The 20909-nt window shown below is 36.5% G+C and overlaps 1 protein-coding gene across 1 annotated transcript in view; it reads left to right on the forward strand.

Moving 5' to 3' along the window:
- Nucleotides 1-20909, forward strand: part of LOC150090540 (multidrug resistance-associated protein 1-like) — an 82610-nt gene that overhangs the window by 13575 nt on the left and 48126 nt on the right. Inside the window, exons 4-5 of the mRNA XM_090378394.1 lie at nt 9201-9406; nt 11867-11942. Coding sequence (XP_090234520.1) covers nt 9201-9406; nt 11867-11942 — 282 coding nt within the window. The remainder of the gene's footprint in view (nt 1-9200; nt 9407-11866; nt 11943-20909) is intronic.

Here is a 20909-nt window from a genome sequence, read left to right on the forward strand (position 1 = left end):
TATATGATAATCAAAATTATTTTTTGCATCCAGTTCCTTAGTAACCACACCAGAATATCCAATCAAATTTGTCAGACAAGACTTTCCCTTAACAAACCCATGCTATGTCTGAATTATTGCTGTAGTCTTGTCTAGATGATCCTGCAATGCATCTTTAACCAGTGACTCCATTATACCCAGGACAGAAGTTAAACTAACTGGTCTGTAATTACTCATGTCACCCTTCGATCCCCCTTTGTGAATTGGGGATACACTTGCACATCTACAGTCAGTGGGGACCTCCCCTGAATCCAAGGTTGCTCTCATAATTATGGGTAAGTATATCTCATATTGTGAATACCTTCAAAACGAGTCGCCATGATATTGCACTTCCTCAAATAAGTAATGTTTCACCATGGGAGAAGACTATTGTTACTTATTTTCAGCGCTGATGAGGAGCCAATAAACTCTGAAATGGAGCTTATTAGCATTAGCATTAGTAGAGGCATATGATGCAAGAAAGCAAGCTTATGCAGCATCAGCCAAAAAAAAAAAAAAAAAAAAAAAACCCTTCCATTTCAGCCCTCCATTCGTTCCAAATGCCTGTCCAGCTCAGCCTTAAATTAGCTTCCACAACAAAAGATGGAAGCCTGTTCCACCAATCGACTACCTGCTGGCTAAAGGCAAATTTCCGCACATCTATTCTACAACTCTCTTTCCTCAATTTGAAACTGTGCCCCCTCAGGTTCTTAGTCTGAGCAAGACGAAGAATCCCATCAGCATTCATCTTGCTCAACCCATTCAAGGCCCTATACACCTCAATCAGATCACCTCGCAGGTGCCTACTCTCCAGGCACTGCAGTTTGCAGAACTTAAGCCTCCCTTGGCAAGAGCACCCCTTTGTTCCCCCCCACCAATCTTGTTGCCCTTCTTTATACTCGTTCTAACAACTCTACATCCTTCCTAAAATGAGGCCTCCGGACCTGTACACAGTACTCTAGGTGTGGCTTGACCATTGCCTTGTATAACGGGATTATCACCTCCTCTCCCTGCTAGCAAAATTCTTATATATCATTGACAAGACTCCATGACCTGTCCTGGCAGCCCTTCTGCACTGCTCAGCGAACTTCTAATTTGGCTGAACAATTACCCCCGGTCTTTTTCACTTTCCACTTCCCTGAGTGTATTACCACCCAGTTGGTACGTTTCTCTTCAGTTATTGCTACCCATAGGCAGTCTTTGCATTTGCCAATGTTAAACTCCAGCCCCTTTTCAGCCCCTTTTCCCAACTTATCTAGATCCAGTTGGAGTAACATACTGTCATTACTGTCATTAACAACCCTGCCAACCTTTGTATCATCTGCAAACTTGGACATTAAACCTGATATACCTTCATCAATATCATTGATAAATATACAAAACAACATTGAGTCCAACACCGAACCCTGGGGAACTCCACTAATAACATTTGTACACAAAGAGCAGTGTCCATTGATTACCACTTTGTTGTCTCCCACTCAACCATCCCTTTATCCATTGTAGCAGCTTACCCTTGATGCCATACCTCTCCAATTTGTACAGCAGTCTTCCATGTGCAACAGTATCAAAAGTTTTCCTGAAATCCAAGTATATGATATCAAAATTATTTGTTGGCATTTAGTTCCTTTGTGACCACATTATAGTAAGCATCACAGTAAGCAATCAAACCCATGCTCTGTCTTAACTATTACTGCAATCTTGTCTAGATGATCCTGCAATGCTTCCTTAACCAGTGATTCCATTATTTTCCCCGGAACACAAGTTAACCTAACAGGTCTGTAGTTACTTGTGTCACCTTTTGAATCTAATTTGTGAATTGGTGATACATTTGTACACCTCCAGTCCATTGGCATCTCCCCTGAGTCCAAGAAAGCTCTCATAATTATGGCTAAGAGTTTGCTTACTTCCTTTGCTGCCTCCTTTAATATAACTGGATAGATCCCGCCCACCCCAGGTGCCTTCCTTATGTTTAACTTCAACAATTTCTCCTTCACTTTGCTCTCAGTTATTACAAAATATCTAGCTCGCTGCCAGAGTTTAATTCACCACTGGCATTCCCCTCCCTGAATAACTCCTCATGTGTGAATTTAAATGCAAAATACTCGTTCAGTTTATCAGCTACCTGAGCATGATTATCAATAGTCAACCCATCTATGTTAAGTGGTCCAATCTGATTCATCCCTTTCCTTCTAGAGTTTACATAAGTAAAGAACTCTTTGCTGTTTTTCTTTGCATCCTTTGCCAAGGATTTCTCATAATCTGCCTTTGCCTGCCTAACCTCCTTTGTGACTTGATTACAGAATAGTTTATATGCTTCTGATACTTTATATGCTTCCCATACAATCTTCTTCTTCTTCTCTGCCACTAGGCTCGTTAATTCATCTGACGTCTTTTTAGGCCTAAACCTTGAACAGTATTTCTTAGTTGGAATGAAAAGCCTAGTAGCCTCCAAAATTAAGTTCTTGAAGGCTTCCCATTTAGAATTCATTGTTGGTAACATCATCAGTTAATCCCACTGTACAGTATTTAAAAAGCATCTGAGATGTCTGAGATGAAGTTCTCTGAGCAGTGCAGACGGGCTGCAAGAGTAGCTCATGGAGTATTGTCAATGATATACAGGACTTTTTCCAGCAGGGATAAGGAGGTGATTATTCCATTGTATAAGGCAATGGTCAGGCCACACCTAGAGTACTGTATACAGGTCTGGAGGCCTCATTTCAAGAAGGATGTAGAGCTGCTGGAACGAGTACAGAGAAGGGCAACAAGATTAGTGAATGGAACAAAGGGGTGCTCTTACGAAGAAAGGCTTAAGTTTTGCAAATTACAGTGTCTGGAGACTAGGCACCAGCGAGGTGATCTGATAGAGGTGTATAAAGCCTTGAATGGTTTAAGCATGCTCAATGCTGATGGGATTCTTCCTCTAGCTCAGAAAAATCACCTGAGAGGGCATAAATTCAAATTGAGGAAAGACAGATGTAGGATAGACGTGCGGAAATTTGCCTTTAGCCAGCGGGTGGTTGGTTGGTGGAACAGACTTCCATCCCTTGTGGTGGAGGTTGATAGCCTAAATAAGTTTAAGGCTCAGCTGGACAGGTATTTTGAACGAACAGAGGGGTGAAGTGGAAGTGGGGTTTTTTTTTTTTTTTTTTTTTTTGGCTGATGCTGCATAAGCTTGCTTTCTTGCATCAAATGCCTCTACTAATGCTAATGCTAATGTCTGTAGTCACCTTTACAAAAGCAAAAGTCCTTCCCTTTAGCCTCGATGGTAGTTACATCTTTAAATAATTCCGACATCAATACATTGTGATTACTGTTTCCCAGTGGATCTTTTATCTGCAGATTCTTAATGCACGAAGAATCACTACTGATAATCAGATCAAGAGTATTACTCCCCCGGTTGCCTCTCGAACATGTTTGCTGTAGAAAACAGTCATCCAATAAATCCATAAAATTCTTGCTAGTGTGTGAGTGACCAACTCACAAGTTCAGTCAATATCTGGAAAGTTTAAATCTCCCATTATAAGACATTCTGATTTACTGGCCCACTCTATTTCTCTGCACAATTGCTCATTATATTCTTCAGATTCATTAGGCCTATAACACACACCTACTCTCATTTTTCCTTTTCCAGTGCTTATTTCACACCAGACAGACTCAACACTGCATTGTCCACCAACATCAATTGGATGTACTTCCTTAGATTTTTTATGAGTTTCTAAACTATCAGCATAACCCCATCTCCCTTAGTATCCTGTCTATTCTTCCTGTACACATTGTACTCGCCAAATTCCAACTCTGCACTTCCTATATCTGTGTGACACCACGTCTCTGATATCTCAACAATATCTGCCTTTGATGTCTTGACTAGCACTTCAAGCTCATCAAGTTTATTAACTATACTCCTAGCATTGGCGTACATGCAAGTATACATGCACCTGTTCCTGTTCCTAGCCACGATAACATAGCCCATGTATTTACTTGTTCCACTATGACTCCCAGCAGTCCTGGAAATCTCCATTACCTTGCTTTCCAGTCTGCTGCCCATTCTAATAGAAGCAGTGCCAGAATCACTTTTACTTCTGCCTGCAACCACTGTTAACTTTTTAGTTTATTTATCCCCCGCCCATGCTAGCACTTTACTGACCCACCTAACACTGCCTCGATGGCATCAGTAAATATTCTTGCACCCTTTATATTTAAGTGTATCCCATCCCTGTAGAAGCAGTCTCTCCTGTCAACAAGCACAGACCTGAAGAAAATTCTACCCCTTGAGTCTTACACAATCTATCCAGGGCCGAATTGATTGACAAGGCTCTCATCATATACTCCCTCCTATCGTGTATGTGCAGAATTGCAGACACTTTCAGCCGACCGGGCTAGCCGAGTGGGTAAAGTACCTGCCCAGCAACCCAAAGGTCGCGGGTTCGATTCCCGCCTCTGGCTTGGATCAAAGTACTGCAAAAACCTTGGGAGGTGCAATATGGCCACAGAAGCCGATGCGCCAACAACTACCAAATCAATCAAATCAAATCAAGCAGACACTTTCACATTCAACCCTAACTCGCAACTTTTTTTCAACATTGACCTGTACTTTTTGAGTAAATCTGCAGATCTCTTACTCATAATGTCATTAGTTCCATTGTGTACAATAATATCACCTTTTGTGTCCTGAAAAGATGATATCTGCTCTACAACGTCATCAACGTTTGCCCCTGGCAGACATACCCTGGTCCTGTTTCACCTATCCTTCTTACATAGTATATTCCCCGTCTCCCTGACAATAGAGTCACCAACAATAACTAGTTCCTTTGGGACCAGCGCATTCTGCCTTGGAGATTGCCTCTGTGTTGCCTGATTCACAGGAGTGAGCTCCATCATTGAGCTGAGTAGCTGAGAGCCTGATGGGCCCGTCATATTAATATCTTCAAGGGCATTTACGTACACCTCAAGCTCTCATAGACGCCCATCAGAACACTGAGTTGTCGCCTAATTTCTTGACACTCCAGACATCCTTGGCTAGATCATGTCCTGTTTTAGAGAGGTCGGCAAACATTTCACATTTCGCACATTTTTTAAGACTGTGATGCATTGGAGAATCATCCCTTTCGTTTCTCCCCCGAGCCACAGCACTCCCGCTAGTCTGTAATCTTTGCTTTGCAGCTCTAGTCTGGGTCATGATTTCTGTTTAAATATAATTTAATTAACAATGAAATTTAATAAGATTAATAATATTTTTGATTTTTTTTTTTTATGTAAACCCCAAACACGAGAGGTATTAGAACCTATAGTACTTAGTACCGTGCATGGGTTGGAGGTTGAGAAAATGAAAGAAGATATTTGTTGACATTGGACTTGAACTTCTGTAGACTGTAATTTTCAGGAAATACGTATGAAGAAAGGTTGTTCCAGAAAACGGCAGTTGAATGAATAAACGCGGAAGATGAAAAGTTGGTTCTGTGAGTTTGAAGTTGGACAGTAAATGGATGTTGGCTGGTGGCGGCATGTGTTCGGACTGTGATTAATTGATAATACTGTAATAAGCTAACAGATTCATAATACAATGCTTCGTATTACGCTATCTAGTTTTACTTTATACCTTACGCTATCAGTTCGAGATATATATATGTTAAGCTATTTCTTATCGACTACAATATGGTGGCTAGTTCAACAATATTGGTGCCAACACTGGCAGTCGTAACTTCCAAAAATCACTGGTTAAATTCAAAATAAGAAGCTAATGAACGCTACTAAATCTATTTAATATCTTTGTAAAACGCAATGTATTATGTTAAATAACGAAGAATATGTTAAAAATTAAAAAAATACTTATCCCTTTACAGCAGCCAAAAATCCGCCATCCATACTGTTTTGTGATCCTAGCGCCCTCCTTTATTTTATTTGTGGGATAAAGCTCTCTGTTATCCTCATACTATCCCTAGCAGATTTAGGAAAGCAAAAAAGATGTAGGAAGGTGATAGTAGGAGAGGAAGTTGTTGTTATTTGGCTTTTAGGAGCATTAGCAACTAAGGCCATATTGCTCTGGGGATATGTGGTGGTCATTCCCTGTCCATATTTGGTGGTAATGGGCTCGAACCCTGGTCTAATTAAGAAGCGTGTGCTACGAACTGCTGCTCCTGTCCATGGAGGCACCCCAGGAGAGGAAGAGGAAGAGATGTGTTTGTGGGAAGAAAGGGACAGTTACTCCTTCAACTCACACCACTCAAAACTCATAAATTCCTCAAATAGGTGATGCTTACCCAGTAGAGAAGATTGTTGATTGAAGATTGAGAAAGTTTCCTATTCTCAGAAACTCCGTGGCCATCAGCCACAGCACTATTTCAGAGCTTATTGGCTCCTCATCAGTGAGTGGGCAGGTACCCTTGTCTTGCAATGATGACAACCCAGTTGCAAAGTATAACTCCACAATATGAGAGATTCCTAATGGTATGGAGTAATTTAAATTACAGAATATTTTAGGGCTAAGGCTTCAGGTTATGGAAGGAGTTAACTAACGTAGAAGTTAGTGCAATTGGCACCTCCATAGCCAGGTGGGCAGGAGCAGTGGTGCGTAGCACATGCTTCTTGATTAGACCGGGGTTCAAGCCAGTGACCACCAAATACGGAGGGTGCATAAAGGTCAGGGAATGACTACCGCATATCCCCAGAGCGATATGACCTTAGTTGCTAATGCTCCTAAAAACCAAATAACAAACAAACAGTTAGTGCAATTGCATAATTTCTGTATGTAGCCAACTACTTAAGTAGTTATAAATTGGCATCATTAAGTATATCTCATATTGTAACTACCTTCACAACGAGTTGCCATGATATTGCACCACCTCAAATAAGTAATGCTTCACCGTACGAGAAGACTATTGTTACTTATTCTCAGCAAATGCCATCACCCATACGGCTGTTATGTTATTGTTATTATTTTTGTTTTTAGGAGCATTAGCAACTAAGGCCATATTGCTTCAGGGATATGCGGTGGTCATTCCCTGACCTTTCCGCATCCTCCGTATTTGGTGGTCATAGACTCAAACCCTGGTCTAATCAAGAAGCGTGTGCTACGCACTGCTGCTCCTGCCCGCCCATATGGCACCATTTTGGAGCTTATTGGCTACTCATCAGCGCTGAGAATAAGTAACAATAGTTTTCTCCTGTGGTGAAGCATTACTTATTTGAGATAGTGCAATATCATGGCAACTCGTTGTGAAGGAATTCATAATATGAGATATACTTAATGATGCCAATTTATGACTACTTAGCTAGTTGGCTACATACAGAAATGATGCAATTGCACTAACTTGTATGTTAGTTGACTCCCTACATAGTTTGAGGCCTTAGCCCTAAACTATTCTGTAATCTAAAAGAACTCCCTATATATATAAATATATATTGTGTGTGTGTGTGTGTGTGTGTGTGTGTGTGTGTGTGTGTGTGTGTGTGTGTGTGTGTGTGTGTGTGTGTGTGTGTGTGTGTGTGTGTGTTTCATCTGTGGTAGGCATTCTTCCCCTATGTATATACAGACAGAATATCTGAAAACTGGCAACCTATAAACCTGTTGACCACTGATTTTTGTGTTTTTCTGGATTTTGGACACTAAATCTAAACAAGCATGCATTTTAAAATGAAATGTCAAAATAAAAGTGTGGTAAAGATGTCTTAGTAGCTTTCGCAGTGGGCAGCTTGACTATGTAATTAAGTTTTTTAACTATAATCTGTATTAATAACTATATTATCTATTCTTTTATTCCCTCTGGCTGTTTGTTGCCATTTGATAATGAGAAGCCCATAGTTGGGAAATTCAGGCATGAAAAAATTGTCTAATGCATTCTCCATTCACTTCTACTTGGTCTTTTTCAGTTAAGTTCATATAGCTTATCACATCATTAAATACCATATGAAATTAGAGTGACGAAATTTTATTTACTCCCAAAAATATATTTTTCTTTCCCTATTTAAGTGCTAATACAATGTCTCAGTGTAGATTTATTAATTCCTGTGCTTTTATGTCCAAAGTTTATTTTTTCAAAACTGAAACTCCACAAACTCACTTCCAGGAGACTACCATGGAAACTCGTTATCCTTATCCCACACATGTTCAGAAAAACTGATTACTGTATGCCCACTTGTATTCTGCGAACTCACTGCCACACATTCCAGGAATTCACACAAGAAAGGATTAAATGCTATAATAATGTGTAATAATCCAACAAAGTGTAAGGTATTACACCTGGGAAACAGTAATCCCAAAAAAACTTATTCACTTGGTGGAGTTCAACTAAACCCAGTACTGGAAGAAAGGGACTTGGGTGTTACAATACGGTCAGACATGAAATTCTCTGAGTATTGTAAACAGGTTGGAAGGCCCATGGTGTCCTATTGATGATCTATCGAACTTTTGCAAGTAGAGATAGGGACGTGATAATCCCATTATATAAGGCTTATGTTAGACCACACTTGGAATACTGTGTTCAAGTATGGAGACCGCACCTAAAGAAAGACATCGAGCTTCTTGAAAGGGTGCAAAGAAGAGTAACTCGCCTGGTGAGATCGGCAAAAGGGCGTCCTTATGAAGAAAGACTTCGAATATGTGGGTTGCAGAGTTTGGAAACTAGACACCTTAGAGGAGATTTGATTGAGGTGTTTAAGGCTCTGAGAGGCATCAGTAAAATGAATGAGGACAAAATTTTCAAGATTATAAATGATGCTAGAACTAGGGGACATAAATTCAAGTTACGGGGGGAAATGTTTAGATTGGACTGCAGGAAGTTTTATTTTAGCCAGCAAGTTATAAATTACTGGAATAAGTTGCCTTCATGGGTGGTAGAGGCCGACAGTTTGGGGAAATTCAAAGGTCATCTGGATAGTACTTTCGGGTAAGGGAAGCACATAGGATGATAGGTTTAATTTCCTTTATTTTTTTTTTATTTTTTTTATTAATTATTATTATTTAGTTATTTATTTAATTTAATTTAATTTTTTTTTTTTTTTTTTATCATTGTTTTGTTCGGATTTTTTTTTTTTTTTTTTTTGGCTGGTGCAGCATAAGCCATAGGCTTTCTTGCACCATGCGGCCGTTACTAATACTAATACTAATAATAGTTAACCAAAATTTGCACCAGATCTTTTAATTGTTGTTTTTTTTTTTTATTTTAATTTTTTTTTTATTGTTACAGACTCGGATATTTGTGACCCATAACATTACCTTTCTGCCTGAAGTTGATTATATTATAATGATGAAAGATGGAACTATTGCAGATCAGGGTACGTACCATGAACTCATTGGCAAAGAAGGAACTTTGTCAGAATTTATTCAGCAATATCTACCTCAGCCATCACATGAACAAAGTAACATTGAAGAGGAGTTACCGAAAGGTCCAAAGTAAGGACTATTTATTAAATAATTTCAGAATGCACCTTTGATCACTTGCAGTCAGTAAGTGATCAAGATGAAATCTAAAATTAGATTATGTTACAGATTTTTTATATACGCAGGGGATCCTCGTTATCTGAGGATAATTGGTTCCAGAAAATTCCACTTAAAACTGGGACCGATTTTTGTAGTGCTTATTATTTAAATAAAACTAAATGCAACTAGGCATAATATTTTAAGAGTTTAAGATTCTACATCTAAATAATATTGGTGTATATACACCATAGATAACTGTTAAAGAAAAACTACGATAGTAGTGTGAAAAGCATCATTTCATCTGCATCTCATATTGTGCTCATCCTTCACGAGTTGCCCATGTATTGCACTACCTTGAATATGTAATGCTTCACTAATAGAGAAGACTATTGTTGCTTATTCTCAGTGGGCACCACCACTCAGACGGCATCGTTTCAAAACTAGTTGGCTTTTCATCAGTGGGTGAGCACGTATCCTGGTATTGCAAGTGAAGCGTTACTTATTCGAGGTAGTGCAACACATGGGCAACTCATTGTGAATGATGAGTAGATAAGGTGTTTCTAAACCAATATTATATAGTAATGTTTATTATGTACAGTCAGTCCTCGTATAGCACAATAGTTGTGTTCCTAGAAACCCTCGTGCAATGTAAAATTGTGCAATGTAAAATCGTGCAATATAAACAACAGGCCCTATGGGAAAAATAGGGTTAGGTGCTGACCACCCAAGACTGAACACACATTTGTAACCAAAACATTACCAAACACAATAAATAATCGTAATAAAATACTTAAGTATTTTATTACGACTATTACGTAATAAAATATTGCTAATGCTTTTGCTTCTGTCGTAAGCAAACTTGTTTTTTGTTTGATTTTCTATCAAACAGATGATAGCCGTTCCATCTCTTCCAATTCTTTGTGTCTTAATCTAATGGATTTTAATTAGAGTTTGAGTTGTTCCTGCATGAAAGTTGTTTTTATTTTCTCTGCATTCTTGGCATTGCCTCATTTAGGTCTGTAGCACATGCAATATCACATGGTCTTTCATTTCTCTCAAAGTGTTTCACAATTTTATATTTTTTCTCTATAGACAGAGGCGAACTTGCCATAAGCCTTACCAGGGAAACCCCAGTGGGCCAGAGGCCTGTGTGATTTTGGCCATAAACCATAGTATGAGGCCATTATAAATTTTCCCGGGTAAGAATTTTTGATCCAGTCTGCCTTTGTTTATCGATATTGCTTTTCTTTTTCTCTCTGAATCTGCAGTGTCTTCACCAGGATGCTTCCTTTTCACACCTTTTAAGTATTTTACTCATTTTTAGGGAATAAAGCACAATTACAAAACAAGGAGGCACGCTTGTTACACATAAACAAAGCTGTGCGTGTGTAGCAACTGAATAAACAACACCGTAAAGGCAGAGATACACTATTAACACCTCACATTTTACTAAAGCACATTTCTGGGGTTACTATACTTACTTACTTTTATGGTTACTGGGGTAACCATAAAACAATAAAAACAATTTCCAGTTGCATTTCTGCTAGTGGAATCTGTTATAAACTGGTAGTAAACTCGATCTAATTGCATTTATGATTATACCGATGACTGGAATTGTGTTGGTTTTTACGTTATTATGGTGAAATGTGTTTCCCCTTCACTGATATAAAAAAACATAAATACATTTTCAGATTCTTCTCTTCATTCCTATCGGGTTGCATTCGGTTGGGGTGATTCTGCGTTCCACTGCCATTTCTTGTAAACACGAAGGCGAATCATGCATAAGCGAATTCGGTTCGTGTTATATAAGATATCATTCCCCTATTTATAAATCGTGTATGATCGAATTCGTGTAGTGTAAACATGTGTTATATGAGGACTGACTGTACTTGTACATAGTAAAAAATGGATGAAGGAACTGAAAAATGAGAAAATTATTTTATTAGACATTTTTTATTATAATATGTTACACAATGTAAGGTTAAGTAAGTTGCACTATTTTTCAGTGTATGAATAAAGAATGAATCCAGAGGTGTTCGTGTTTTTTTTTGTCATATTTTTTCAGATAAAATTGTGTCGTAGCATTTAGTTATGTCTTTAACTTTGCGCTTACTATTTGTTGCATGATCATGAGGAAGATCGTTCTCACAAAAAAAAAAAAAAAAAAAAAAAAAAAATATGCTTGGTCAATTTTCTCAAGGGAAATATCTTTAATTCTTTAATTTTCAAATCCTTGTAACTGCGGGGACTCGGATAATGAATACTTGGATACCGGTGACCACCTGTATATATTTTTTTAGGTTTTTTTCTAGCATAACCTCTGAATCGTACAAGAATTTTATCCTTGGTGAATTATTCATTTTGAATATTTATACATATAGCATGCCTATTTCAGTTTATTTTATATTCAGTGATTTCTTAATGCCTTTTTAGAAAATCAGAAGTAACTGCATCTCTAAAAGAAGATTCAGCTAGATTGATAGATGAAGAGAACATGGAGATAGGAAAAGTATTTAATTGATTTCTGCTTTTTCTGCAAATTACAAAACATTACTTTGATTTGGCAGTGGTCATGTCTTCAGTTGTAAAAAAATATTGTTTTTAGAAAACGTTTTCAAAAGTTTTTAGTTTTTTTGACTATTGATTGAGGTAGACCAATGCTTGATATTTTACTAATGGATTTCATTACTTATTAAATGTGATTTTGTTAATGAAAAATTTAAAAATTAAAAAAAAAAATTTGTATATTATTTTCATTGAAACAAACCTTTCTTTAATTCTGCTAAAAATAAAAAAAAAAATCGTTATATAATATTTTTTATATTGTATTAAATAACAAAACTTGTATTTACAATTCTAAAATATAAGTATGAAACTAATAGTCACTTCTATATAGTTCAGAAAACTACTGACCATGAAAATTCGAACTTAACACATTAGAAAGGCTTTTGATACTGTTGCACATGGAAGACTGCTGCCCAAATTGGAGCAGTGTGGCATTAGAGGCAAATTGCTGCTATGGATAAAGGGGTGGTTGAGGGGGAGAAGACAGAGAGTGGTAATCAATGGACACTGCTCATCGTGAACTAATGTTATTAGTGGAGTCCCTCAGGGTTCAGTGTTGGGTCCATTATTGTTTTCTGTATTTATAAATAATATTGATGATGGTATATCAAGCTTAATGTCCAAGTTTGCAGACGATACAAAAGGTGGCAGGGTTGTTAAGGACACTACTGACGCTATGCTGCTGCAACAGGATCTGGAAAGATTGAGCAGATGGGCTGAGAGGTGGCAAATGAAGTTTAACATTGACAAATGTAAAGTACTATATATGGGAAACAGCAACCCCAGAGCAACGTATCAACTCTGTGGTACTACACTGACAGTGGAGAGAATGAAAAGGACCTGGGGGTAATTGTGCATGTAGATATGAATTCTCTGAGTAGTGCAGATAGGCTGCAAGAGTAGCTCATGGTGTCTTATCAATGATATATAGGAATTTTTCTAGCAGGGATAAGGAGGTGATTATTCCCTTGTATAAGACAATGGTCAGGCCACACCTTGAGTACTGTATACAGGTCTGGAGGTCTCATTTCAAGAAGGATGTAGAGCTGCTGGAATGAGTACAGAGAAGGGCAACAAGGTTAGTGAATGGAACAAAGGGTTGCTCATACAAAGAAAGGCTTAAGTTTTGGAAATTACAGTGTCTGGAGACTATTCACCGGTGAGGTGATCTGATAGAGGTGTATAAAGCCTTGAATGGTTTGAGTATGCTCAATGCTAATAGGGTTCTGCCTCTTGCTCAGAATAATCACCTGAGAGGGCATAAATTCAAATTGAGGAAAGACAGATGTAGGATAGCTGTCCGGAAATTTGTCTTTAGCCAGCGGGTAATTGGTTGGTGAAACAGACTTCCATCCCTTGTTGTGGAAGGTGATAGCCAAAATAAATTTAAGGTTCAGCTGGACAGGTATTTCGAACGAATCGAGGGGTGAAGTGGAAGTTTTGTTTTTTTTTTTTTTTGGCTGATGCTCCATAAGCTTGCTTTCTTGCATCATATGCCTATGCTAATGCTAATGTCTCATCAGTTCATCTGACATCCAATTAGGCCTAAATCTTGAACAATATTTCTTAGTTTCTTAGTATGTAAAACCTAGTAGCTTCCAAGATAAGTTCGTTGAATGCTTCCCATTTTGAATTTGCTGTTGGTATCATCATCAGTTGGTCCCACTGTATAGAATTTAAATACTGTCTTAGACCATAATAGTCACCTTTACGAAAGCAATAACCCTTTCTTTTACCCCTGATGGTAGTTACCTCTTTGAGTAAATCTCACTTCAGCACAATGTGATCACTGCCACCTAGTGGTTCCTCTATCTGCAGATTCTTGATGCATGAAAACTCACTACTGATAATCAAATCAAGAGTATTACTCCCTCTGGTTGCCTCCCGAACATGCTGATATAGAAAACAATCATCCAATAAATCGACAAAAGCCATGTTAGTGTGTGAGTGACAAACCCACAAATTCCAGTCAATATCTGGGAAATTAAAATCCCCCATTATAAGACTCTCTGATTTACTGGCCCACTCTATTTCCCTGTACAGTTTCTTATTATACTCATCAGAGTCATTAGGCCTATAGCACACTCCTACTCTCAATTTTTATCTCCCAATGCTTATGTCACACCAAACTGACTCGACAATGCACTGTCCAGCGATGTCGACTGGCTTCGCTTCCTTGGATTTTATGTTATATTAGTTTCTTAACTAATAGCATAACCCCTCCTCCCTTCCTATCCTGTCTATCCTTTCTGTAGATGTTATACTCCCCAAATTCTAGTTCTGCATTCCTTATATCTGTGTGACACCACGTCTCTGATATCCCAACAATATCCACCTTTGATGCTTTGAGCAATACCTAAAATTCATCAATTTTATTTACCAAACTCCTAGCATTGGTGTACACGCAAGTATACATGCACCTGTTCTTTTTCTTAGCTACCCTAACGCAACCCATGTGTTTACTTGTACCGCAATGACCCCCAGCAGTCTCTGAAATATCCCGCATCTTGTTTTCCAGGCTTCTCCTCATTCCAATAGAAGCAGTGCAAGAATCACTTTCACCTCTGCCAGTGGCTACTGTTAATCTATTAGTCGTTGTATCCCCCCCCAAGCTAGCAGTTTTCCAACCCACCTAACACTGCCTCGATAGCATCAGCAAGTATTCTTGCACCCTTTCTATTTAAATGTATCCCATCCTTGTAGAAGCAGTCCCTTCTGTTAACAAGTACAGACCAGGCTGAAAAAAATTCTACCACTTGAGCCTTGCACAATCTTTCCAGGGCCGAATTGATAGACAAGGCTCTCATCATATACTCCCTCCTATTGTGACCGGGCAGAATTGCAGAAAATTTCAAATTCAACCCTAATTCACGACTTTTTTTCAACAGTGACCTATACTTGTTATGTAATTCTGCCCATCTCCTACTCCTAATATCATTAGTGCCATTAATTTAGTCCGAAATGGATGCCAGATGAACTAATGAGACATATGGCAAAGAAGAAAAATGCATGGGACACATATAAATTAATGGATGACATGAAAGCCTATGATAGATATAAGCTGGTCTGTAGCCAAGTCAAAAAGGAGAATAGGCAGGCAAAATCAGATTATGAGAAATCTTTGGCAAAGGATGCAAAGAAAAACAGCAAAGAATTCTTTACCTATGTAAACTCTAGAAGAAAAGGGATGAATCAGATTGGTCCACTGGATATTGATGGTTCAATTGATGATCCTGCTCAGGTGGCTAACAAACTAAACGAGTATTTTGTATCTGCATTCATACAAGGAGTTATTCAAGGAGGGGAATGCCAGAGGTGAATTAAACTGTGGCAGTGAGCTAGATGATTTTGTAATAACTGAGAGGAAAGTGGAGGAGAAATTGATGAAGATAAACATAAAAAAGGCACCCAGGGTGGATGGGATCTATCCAGTTATATTAAAGGAGTCAGCAAAGGATGTAAGCAAACCCTTAGCCATAATTATAAGAGTTTCCTTGACTCAGGGGAGGTTACCCATGGACTGGAGATGTGCAAATGTGACCCCAATTCACAAAGCGGGACACAAGTAATTATAGTCCCGTTAGTTTAACTTCTGTTCCAGGAAATTTAATGGAGGCACTGGTTGAAGAAGCACTGCAGGATCATCTAGACAAGACTTCAGTGATAGCTCGGACACAGCTTGGTTTTGTTAAGGGAAAGTCTTGTCTAACCAACTTGATTGGATACTATGATTTTGTCACAAAGGAACTGGTTGTAAAGAATAATTTTGATATCATATATTTGGATCTTAGAAAGGCTTTTGATACTGTTCCACATGGAAGACTGTTGAACAAATTGGAGCAGTGTGGCATTGGAGGCAAATTGCTGCTTTGGATAAAGGGATGGTTGAGTGGGAGAAGACAGAGAGTGGTAATCAATGGACACCGCTCATCGTGGACTAATGTTATTAGTCGAGTCCTTCAGGATTCAGTGTTGGGTCCATTGTTGTTTTCTGTATTTATAAATGATATTGATGATGGTATATCAAGCTTAATGTCCAAGTTTGCAGACAATATGATGGTTGGCAGGGTTGTTAAGGACACTAATGACAGTACGCTGCTGCAACAGGATCTAGAAAAGTTGAGGAAAGACAGATGTGCAGAAGTTTGCCTTAGCCAGCGGGTAGTTGGTTGGTGGAACAGACTTCCATCTTTGTTGTGGAAGTTGATAGCCTAAATAAATTTAAGGCTGAGCTGGACAGGTATTTGGAATGAACGGAGGGGTGAAATCAGAGCTGGTTTTTTTTTGGCTGATGCTGCATAAGCTTGCTTTCTTGCATCATATGCCTCTACTAATGCTAATGCTAAAAGTTGTGTCATATGTAATGTCAAGTAAATAATAATTGTTAATTTCTAGAACTTCTCAATATAAACTTTTATTTGGCTTTATTTAGGAAAGTACTAAGTTTCATCTATTGGCATTGCATTAGTAATCAGTGTGCAAGTTATTTTGGACAGGGAACTGCTAGGTCTTGCATGACCCCTGCCAGGTTAAAAGAAATCTAATATCACTCTCAAATCTTTAAAAATTATATGTATTTTTTTATTTATATGAAAGTGGTATAAGAACCTTGTATTACATAACAAAACTTGTATTTCAAATCCACATGATTAATACATGAAAACATAAATGAAAGAGAAAAACAAATGAAGTTAAAAAAATAATAATCAAAAACTAATTCTCCAAATGTGTATATTTCACATCATAATTGTATGTGCAAGTAACTTCATAAAAGTTTTTATATTGCTTTTTTAAGCTTGTCATATATCATCCAGGTTGTCTGAGCAAAAGATAAATGTATGGCATTTATTTTTTGACAAGTTAAAAAAAAAACTGAATGAGTGAGCTAGATCCTTTCTTAGTACTCAAGTGGGCAAATCAAAAATTGTCACATGAGTGGGTGCACAGTATGTTTTGTACACCAAAGGTGCTCAAAGTACAGCTTTCTGGCCATGTCAAGTCATTGATGGGTTTTACTTGGCATGCAAAAGAATTTTAAAAATTATCGCTAGTCAGTTTGACACAGATACAAAATATGGAAATATAGCTTCGCATGATGTTAATCAGCTTCAAGGCTGTTCAGATATGCATGCATCCCAACATTTTGATATACACATTTCGCACTGCTTCTACATCATTTGTAAAAGTTAAAATGATAAAAGTACTTGGCTAAGGTAAAGGAAGCCAACACAAGAATGACGAGAAACGTCAGATAACTTATGCTGAAAATTAATTTCCCAACACATGACTCTAGCGCTGCTCGCTCGGTAAACAGGCGGTAGGTGTTATCGGTCTAGAGCCAAAATCGAGAAGGATATATTGATTGACATGTAGGTGTGGCAAATGATGAAATGATTGGTGGTGGTGGTGGGTGCAACAGACGACAAGCTACTGTGTAGTCATTGGTTGGAATTATAATGTGTATTTATGAGTAAAGAATGGTGCATAATAGTTTTGTGATGAACAGTAAACAGGTAATAGTAGCGATGAATCTTTTAAAGATGGAAGAAATTTGTAAGGAAAATAAAACGTTGGTTGATTTTTTGATGAAAACTAAATTAATAAAATTTCGTTCTGTTCATTTTCATGTTCTTCATTATGTTTTTTTCTCATTATTAAAAGCAGATTTTTGGAGTTCATGAGTGTTTTTACTATATTGTTGATTTAGGTTTGGTTACGTAAAAAGGAAAAGGTTTCTTTATTTTTCGTTATATTTCATAACCTGACCTTAAATGGTAGGTTAGGAAATAATAGAAACAGTTTCCTTATATTTCATGATCTAACCTTAAACATTAGGTTAGGAAATAATAGGAAAAGAAAGAAAAATTCTTTATATATATATATATATATATATATAGTGAATAGCTATTGAGGTGTTGATTGATGTTATGATATATGTGTATCCCATGAGTGTCTTTAAAAATAAAAGTACAGTAATAAAAAATTAATATTTTGTTAATAAACAATTTATGTGCTAGTCCACCCTAATTCTAAAGAAAAAAGGTTAGGTTACCCACTCCACTTCAGGAGGGGTTCAAGCTCCCATGGGATTCAAGTGGTGGTAACTGGACCTTTTTTCCACATTATGGAAAGCGTTCATTATGGCATGTGCGATTAGGGCAAGTTACCATTAGTGCTTCTGAGTGCTATTAAAGTGATACTAAACTGATGTTACCATGTGTTGTGTTCGCGCACCAATCAGCACATCATTTGCCACGCCTACTTGTCAATCAATATATCATTCTCGACTTTGCTCCAGACCAATAACACCCACCTTCTGTTTACTGAGTGAGCAGTTCTAGAGTGCTGTATCGGGAAACTAATTTTCCGCAAAGTTATCTGACATTTCTCATTGTTCTCATGTTGGCTTTCTTTACTTTCGCCACTTCAGTTTTGTTATATTATTTTTTGAAGAAAAAATAATATACATGATATAATATATAATACACCATATATATAATGAAATAATATATAATACACCATATATATAATGAAATAATATATAATACACCATATATATATAATGAAATAATATATAATACACCATGAATCTTCATTAGCTCTTACAGAACAAAGCAGTACAATATGAAACCATTCTTTCCTTAGCTGACACATAGAGGCCCACAAAACCCCCAATACCTTTTGACAGAAAAGCTTGATCACTACTGGTATAATAACTTGTATTATATAACAAACATATCTAAAATCAACATGATTAATTCATGAAAAAAATGAAATGAAACAGAAAAATTAAAACACTAGTTGAAAAAATAATTCTCTAAATGTGTATATTTCATACCATCGTCATCGTAAGTAGCTTCATAAAAATTTGGAATTTTCTTTTTAAGTTTGTCGTATATCATCTTAGTAGGTTGTTTAATCAGAAAAGAAATGTGTGACAGGTTATAAAAAAATAAGAGTCCATAAGCTGGATTCTCTACTAATCCTCAAGCAGGCAAATCAAAAAATGTCATATTACTGGGTGGATGGTGTATTTTGTACACCATTCAGTTTCTTTGGAATAAAAACTAGAATTAGTTTAAACTGTGCACTTTGCAATTCCATCCATTATTTTAATAATGTAAGGGATGCAGTTATGGAAAATATATTTTTTTAATGGCAACAATGCAACTGAGCACTGGTAGTCAATTGGCTGAAAAAGTGTCACACAGGCTAGCATTCTGTGTAATTTGTGTGCATCCAATATCTTTTTCAAAAAAAAAAAAAAAAATACTACAACAATTTTAAATAAAAGTGATTGTTTTTCATAATTATTTTAATTTTTTAATTTTTATTGTAAAAGTAAAAGTAAATTTTTTATTAAAATTTTTTTAATGAAGTTTAAAAAAAGTGTTAATGTATTTTGAAAAAAAAATCTGAAAAAAAAAGTGTTAATGTATTTTGTACACCCTATGCTTGCTGGTGTGAGAGATTTTATTATTTATGATCATAATTCTCAAATTATGACAAATAATGATGAAGATTGAAAGTGAAACCTATGATGAAGGAATACTAAACTTCACATAGCCACCCTGAGATATTTTAATTTTTAAGTTTTTTTTTTACTTTAAAAATTACCTGACAAAGTGACATTGGCAACGTAGAATAAAATTTTTTACAGAATTTTTTAGCAGTCCACAAGGTATGGGTGACTTAAAAAAACATGATTTCAAGTTTTTTTAAGCATACATGTATATAGCAAAAAATATACATTATGTACACATGCAAAAAATATAGTTATATCACATTTTAAAGTATTTTTGTTTTAATATTTAGTGTTGAAATGAAAACTACATGGTCAGTTTTGATTCAGATGTCTTGCTTTAGCTTTGTGCACAACCACATTCTGAAAAATATTGAAAGGTGACCCTCACAAGAAACAATAAATTTGCATTGCGACTTGTCACATTAAGGACAGTTTTGTTTATTCAAATTCATAAATGACTTTTAAACATTATCAAGTTTCAGTTTCATTCATTTGAAATTCCTATTTAAATGCAATTTTAAACAAACTAAAGAAATAGTATTAGTATTGGCAACATAATGTAAGAAAATTAAGATTACACAGGACCAAACAAAAAAAAAAAAAAAAAAAAAAAAAAAAGAAAAATTACCTACTTAATTTGCCAATTCCTTCTAATAATTTGCCTAAACTGTCTTTACATTTATTCACACTACTGACATTTGTAACCCTAGGTGGAAGTTTATTCCAACGATCAATTACTCTCTTTAGCTGAAAGCCAATTTTCATCTATTATCCTGCAGTCATCTTTTTTTCCTTTAAATTTATGTTCCTTTGTATATGTGTCATCTGAGAAAGAGTAATTTATACACTTCAATCTGAGAAAGATTATTTTATATACCTTAGTTAGGTCACCATGCAGATGTCTAGTTTCTGGAGATTGCAATTTTGCAGAACTCCAATCTTTCTTGATAAGAATATCCTTTTTGTGTCCCAAATTAACCTTATTACTCTTCTCTATACCATTTCCAACAGATCTCTGACTTTCCTAAATATGAAACAAGAACATTAATAAAGATTATGGATTTCTTTTAAAATTTCCTTGATATAATCTGTAGAGTTTTCTGACAGATTATGTTTCTTGACATAATGGCATCATAATTTATTTGGTAGCACTCCTGCATTTGCTAATATTCCTCAACAACTCAACCACTCCCTGAAATGATTGTGTTATTAACTGTACTATGTAAAATTTCTTTTCACATAATTTTCACTGTGCAAAGGGATTTTAGTTTCTTTTCCACATTATTGATAAATACAAGCATTACTATTACTAATTGAGAAAAATAAGCAAATTGTATTGGATTAATGAAGAGCTTTTTGTTGATTTCTGTTTCACTTAACTGTATT

Source organism: Mastigoproctus giganteus, chromosome 1 (assembly GCF_048544385.1).
Source record: "Mastigoproctus giganteus isolate SK-2022 chromosome 1, ASM4854438v1, whole genome shotgun sequence".
NCBI classification, from domain to species: Eukaryota; Metazoa; Arthropoda; class Arachnida; order Uropygi; family Thelyphonidae; genus Mastigoproctus; species Mastigoproctus giganteus.